This window comes from Sitophilus oryzae, unplaced genomic scaffold (genome assembly GCF_002938485.1).
Source record: "Sitophilus oryzae breed Bouriz unplaced genomic scaffold, Soryzae_2.0 scaffold_810_pilon_pilon, whole genome shotgun sequence".
NCBI classification, from domain to species: domain Eukaryota; kingdom Metazoa; phylum Arthropoda; class Insecta; order Coleoptera; family Curculionidae; genus Sitophilus; species Sitophilus oryzae.
The window spans coordinates 28669-34713 of NW_022147429.1; the positions used below are offsets into that span (position 1 = coordinate 28669).

Genomic DNA, 6045 nt, shown 5'->3' on the forward strand with positions numbered 1-6045 from the left:
CTTCCTTAGTCTTCTTATTCAAAGTGTAAAATGGAATAATTCACTTTTCAATATACCGTGTTAGAGGTGGGAATTCTAGTTCCTTGCATTTTTCCTCACTTCAAGCTTTTTGTTTTTGCCTAAAAATTCAGAATATCTACTTCGTTTTATAAGATATTTCTTAATTTTAGGGACCTAAAGTGAAACATTCCCATAAAGTGAAACATTCCCATAAAATATTCACACTAAAAATCAAAAACAGCATCCACGACAATTTTCTTTGATAATTACGCCGGCTGTGGCAACAGACAAGGCCGAATCCATCTTCGTCGCCTTGTATTATATCTCGGATCTGTCGACTGAATAGATTCCCGTGAACTAATCTTTTAATTAGTTCCTCTCAGTCTTTTCGGTCCGGGACAGGTAACATACGACTGGCACTCTCTACTCCCGCCTAGCATCGGGCTACAACAGGATCAGTAAGCGCTGTTGTTACGTCGTAAACTAGTCTTTTATTTAATTCCTCTAGGTCCTCTAGGTCCGAATCCGATAATATACTGCTGGCACTCCCCACTCTCGCCTAGCATTGGGAAACGATCTCGCTAGCCGATTCGTACGTAAACTAGTCTTTTATTTAGTTCCTCTAGCATATTATTATATATCGATCACAGTCTCGATCCCGAAATAGGTTCTTTGGAACTATACTCTGTTTTTTTTTCTCAGGTAAGATTTCGACAGACGATGACAGAAGAAAAGCAGATGACGTCCCATACCAATCTATTTATTTTACTAAAAAATTTCTAATAAGTAACTATGGGTTGGGATGGTATAAGTAGGGGAAATGTGCCCGTGATGGACCCCCGCCTATGATGAACCACTACCTATATTTTCAAATTTACCGCGGATAACGAACTGTGGCCACCTAGGGTAGACTAGTTAAAGTTTAAAATTAGTTGTTTACATGTGCTTATGCAAATACAAGCTGTTTTTGTGAAATTAAAAAATAAACTTATTACTGGTAAGTATTGATGTAACAAAGTAGCATGATATGATGTCAAGTAACTTTTTTTTTACGCACAGCTAGAATCTGCTGTTGTTGCGATAGGTTAAAAGAACTGTTGTGTAATAAGTGCCAGGCACAAATTAGGGTTATGTCCAATATTTTAAAAGCTTAGTATTTTTAAATGGCGTATTCAAAATGGCCTAGGATGGACCCCTTAGCTGTTTCCTATGATGAACCAGGGGTCCATCATAGGAAAATCATAGGGCCATCATAAGCAATGCATTTTTTATAAGTTATTTTTTTTTCTTTATAGACATGGCATCTAACAAACGGCAACAGTGGAACGAGGAGGACATGCGACGGGCTATTATTAACGTACAAAGCCAAAATATGGGCTATAAATTAGCTGCAAAGACCTTTAATGTTCCCAAGACAACATTGCGAAGAAAAACAAGACAGCTCCAAGGGTTATTTAGGAGGGAGAAAGGCCACTTTCTCCAAAGCCATAGAAGACGAGATTGCAGGTCATATAATCGAAATGGAGACAAGATTTTTTGGACTAACTTCCAAAGATTTACGGCGGATGGTATTTGAAGTAGCCGAAAAAAATAAAATAAAACATTGTTTCAATCGGGAAGTTAAACTGGCAGATTGGAAGTGGGTTAGGGGACTCCTAAAACGCAATCCACAAATATCTTTGAGAAGCCCAGAAAGTACGTCATTAGCTAGAGCCCAGGCATTTAACAAACCTAATATAGAAGCCTATTTTAACGCACTATCCAATATTCTGGAGCAGTACAACTTTTTGTCCGAAAATATATACAATATGGATGAATCAGGTTTGACTACGGTGCAAAAAAAATGCCAAAAAATTTACGCTGCAAAAGGTCGGAAGCAAGTGGGTGCTCTTAGTAGTGCCGAGCGTGGATAGCATGTAACTGTAGTATGCGCAATGAATGCCATAGGCACTTACGTCCCTCCTGCTCTTATTTATCCTCGTCAAAGGATGAATGAGGAACTAATGAACGGTGCTCCCGCTGGTAGCATAGCTTTTACGCAAGAAAAAGGTTGGATGACCAGTGAAATTTTTTGTAAATGGCTAAAGCATTTCGTAAGATATACGAAAGCGTCTAATGAGAATAAAACTCTTTTACTTCTTGATGGTCACAGTAGTCATAAAAGTCTTGAATCTCTACAAATTGCAAAAGAAAATGGTGTTATTGTGTTTTGTTTTCCTGCACACTGTTCTCATCACGTTCAACCTTTGGATGTTGGATTTTTTCGTCCACTTCATACCTACTTTGATCAAGAAATCCAGTTATGGCTGCGTCAAAACCCGGGAAAAGCAGTAACCCAATTCAAAATAGCAGGTCTTCTAAACCAAGCCCATTTAAAAAGTGCAGTCCCATCAAATGCGATAAATTCGTTCAAGAAGACGGGCATCCATCCTTTTAACCCCCATGTTTTTGAGGACTGGCAGCTTGCACCAGCTCTAGCAACAGATAAGCAGATGTCCGAAACTCGAGGCGATATCAACGAAAACCAAATGGAATTAGACATTCAAGACCAACCAAGTACATCTTGTCATAACTTGTCTTCATCATCAGTTCTCGACATCTCGGTAAAAGAAATTTTGCCCCCACCACAAGCAATAGCCATTGGTGCTGATAAGGAAGCAAGAGAAGGCGTGGAAAAACTGGCCATTTAAATTCAACTCCAGAAATTTCTGAACTTAAAGATAAAGTAATTGAGAAGGAAATAAAGTTAAGAAAACAACAGGGCAGGGCAGTAAAACGAAAACTTGTCATTGCAAATAATGACGACAGCTCTGATGAAGATGAAACCATCTTAGAAGAATTTTTAGGACGCGAAAAGCACGAATCCGATGCTAGTTGTCTATATTGCAATGAGTTATTTTCTCAATCACGTGCAAGAGAGAAGTGGATTAAATGCCAGCTTTGTCAGTCCTGGTGCCAAAATTTATGTGCAAGCTACCGATGTAAAACGTTTATTTGCGAATTATGCTCCTAATCTTAATTATTTGTCTTGCGTTTGTTAAACTAATGTTAATTTTGTTTTTTTCTTAACTTTTAAACTATTTTTTTTTGTCTGCTTTAGGTTAGTTTATTCCATTTTTATTATAGAAAAATATTTTGTTTCAAATAAAACTTTTGAAAGGCGTTATCTGTTGTTTTTATAGGGGACCGACATAGGTACATAGGTGCCAATGATAAACCCTCGACTATGTTTTATTATTATGATTATTTTATTTAATACGAAATTATTTAGTAGCAAATTCACCTCATATATATTAAATTTGGAAATAAATAATCGATTTTCAAAAAAATAAATCTAATAACTACAAAAACTAAAAAGTTATAATGGAATTTCCTTAAGGGGTCCATCAGGGGCACATTTCCCCTAACTAAGATGGGTTTAAATATAAATCCGTCATGCGTCGTCTCTTGTTGTTTTTAACCAGTTTTATTGGTTTATTTCAAAAATGACAGATCATATTTCAATTTTATTGGTTTGCCGGAACGATGAACGACAAACGGACGCCGATGCGTATGAACTCGCCTTTAGATTTTTGAGGCTTGTCAAAGTCTTGCCAAATTATAGGTTATAATTTTGTGTCAACTCATGTCAAATACCTGCGTTTTGGAAGATGATGCATTTTGATTCGTGTTATTACGCGAGTTTTGTGTCTTTTGAAGTCAAGTGGAGGAAAAATCGAGGGAAAATTAACTGTAGACCCAGAAGCACGGTTTATAGTTAATACTTGCTGCCCAGGCAGAAAGTCTTATACACCAATAAAGTTACCATCAATAAAGTTTGATTACCATCTCGTCGTAGATAAGTGCATCTCGTATATGTATACGTACTAAACATATACTAAAAACTGGAGTAGCTGTAAAATATCGACATCACACGATAGGTAAATAATGGATTTTAGTACTGCAGAAAAATAATGTCAAAAGGTACTGGTTTAAAAAAATTAAGATTAAAGTTAATTAATCAACCTTTAAGGTATGAAATTTGGTAAGTGTTATTATTAATAAAATAGTTTGTTTTAGTTATGTGAAATATTACAAATTTGTAATTGTACATAAGTTATATTGATAAATAAAATAATAAGTGCGGGAAGTTTCTTGAAGCTTGAAAGTAAGAAATAGTTCTTTTTTATATTTTTTTGGTATGTGGTGTTGTGTTCTTGTTTGTTTTGTATTACACATACCGTCTTTTTTTAAATAAAATAACTAACCTAACTCGATTACATTTTTTCAGTTTTATACATTTTTTTTCACAATATTTTGAAGTAATCACCTCGGTAATCACTTATATGTTTTGTGTCACTTATCATTCAAATTTTAAATTTATTTTTCCTGCTATATACGTTCCAGTTGTACCAACTTGTTTCTTTGTAAAATAATTTAGTTAAAATAAACTACTTTAAAATTAAAATGACAGACACATCTATCACTGTCAAGGATCTTGTCGTTGGACAGCCTATAGTTCGTTCACGAACTACACACCTCTATACCGTTTGTTTTGTGTGCATCGGAATGCGGGACATAGAAAATCACATGTTAATTTTGAAAATGTCAAATATTATCTCCCCCGAAGCATTAAAGTTGTACTGTCATGTCGCCTAAAATTTCATTTTATTTGAAATATGCATCTAAAAGTTGTTTGCAAAAATCTACCTTCAAATTACTAAAAATTTATAATACGGCCCAAGGAAAGCTACAATTAAAATACAAGCAAAAATATGATTTTGTCATTGTCAAATTCGATGTCACGTTTTTTTTTGTTTGCGAGAATTTATGTGGTATGATTATGATTTTTCTGAATTGGAATGATCATCTACAAAAGAACTAGTTGAACTAAGAATAGTAGTCGCGATGTATGACTTGTTTGCTGTTCATTACTCGATCACTCGCAGGCCTCGCTACATCCACAATAATTTAACAAATAAGATAAATATATGTAACTAAAGGAACTTTATTAAACTATGCTAATTAATAAAATGTTTACATAATCCCCCATTCACAGCCAAAGAATACCCCAAATGATTGTGAACTTTAGGTCTCACAATACAAAGCTGTTAAGGGGAGAATCTTTAGCATTCCACAGAGATGTGTTTTTAGTCCATCTAAATTTCTGTATTTAATATGCTCATAAAGACGCTTTTTGAGTGTGCTCCACAGGAAGAAGTCGTTCAGCAAAAGATCCTGTGGTATTTTAATCCTGTATGTCTAATAAATGCTCAAAAGTCATTGTTGTTTTCTTCCTGTTCAAGAGATAATATTTGATCCTTTCAAAATTTACTGTAATTTCCTATGTCCCGTAGTCTAAGAGCTGGCTACATAAAAAACCTTATCATCGTTACATGGCTAATTTTTCTTATGAAGTCTCCTTATGTGCAGCCATTATGAAATAGTCGTGTCTGCCATCGCGATCCCGGGGCTTAAAGCGTGGGCAGCCAATCGAAGGGGTGAAATTTTGACATTTTTTTTTTCAAACCCTTTATTAACTAAAAACATATACATTATCACAGACTTACACTAACTAACTTAACTAATAATGCACTTAACTAATGTACTTAATACTAAATCGAAATATAAAAAGCTTAACCAACTGAAGAAAAAAACTGTATGCATTTCAACAAACTGTCCTCTATGTTAATAAAATAAATTTTAAGACGAAAGAGCGCCCCAGCAGAACAAAATCAAAAAATCTCTCATAAAAAAACTCTTTAAACAGCAAAAATTTTATTTGAAAAAACATCTCCCTTACCAAATTTTATCTTTTGCCATCTTTTCTCCCGTAAAACATTTTTGAAGCTATCCAAATTTTGTGTTCTCATTTGTACATTAAAAAAAATTATTGCCGCGATGTAGAACTGCCAAACATTTGTATCTTTCTTACTTTGAAAAGTTATTTGTATAATTTCCAAAAAGTTATTACAAAATTCAATATTCTTTTTAAACTTATACAATAAAATTGTTCTTAGCCATGTCCAAGCGGGTCTCACTCTATCACATTCCTTAATATAGTGC

The 6045-nt window shown here is 34.5% G+C and overlaps 2 protein-coding genes across 2 annotated transcripts; both read left to right on the top strand.

The window, feature by feature from the left end:
- The first annotated feature begins 1403 nt into the window (after window positions 1-1403).
- Window positions 1404-1913, top strand: LOC115889001. The gene has a single exon (XM_030908907.1). The coding sequence runs from the start codon at window positions 1404-1406 to the stop codon at window positions 1911-1913; it is 510 nt and encodes a 169-aa protein (XP_030764767.1).
- Window positions 1914-1934: 21 nt separating this feature from the next.
- On the top strand, window positions 1935-2690 carry LOC115889065. Its single transcript, XM_030908979.1, has one exon. The coding sequence runs from the start codon at window positions 1935-1937 to the stop codon at window positions 2688-2690; it is 756 nt and encodes a 251-aa protein (XP_030764839.1).
- The last annotated feature ends 3355 nt before the right edge of the window (window positions 2691-6045 follow it).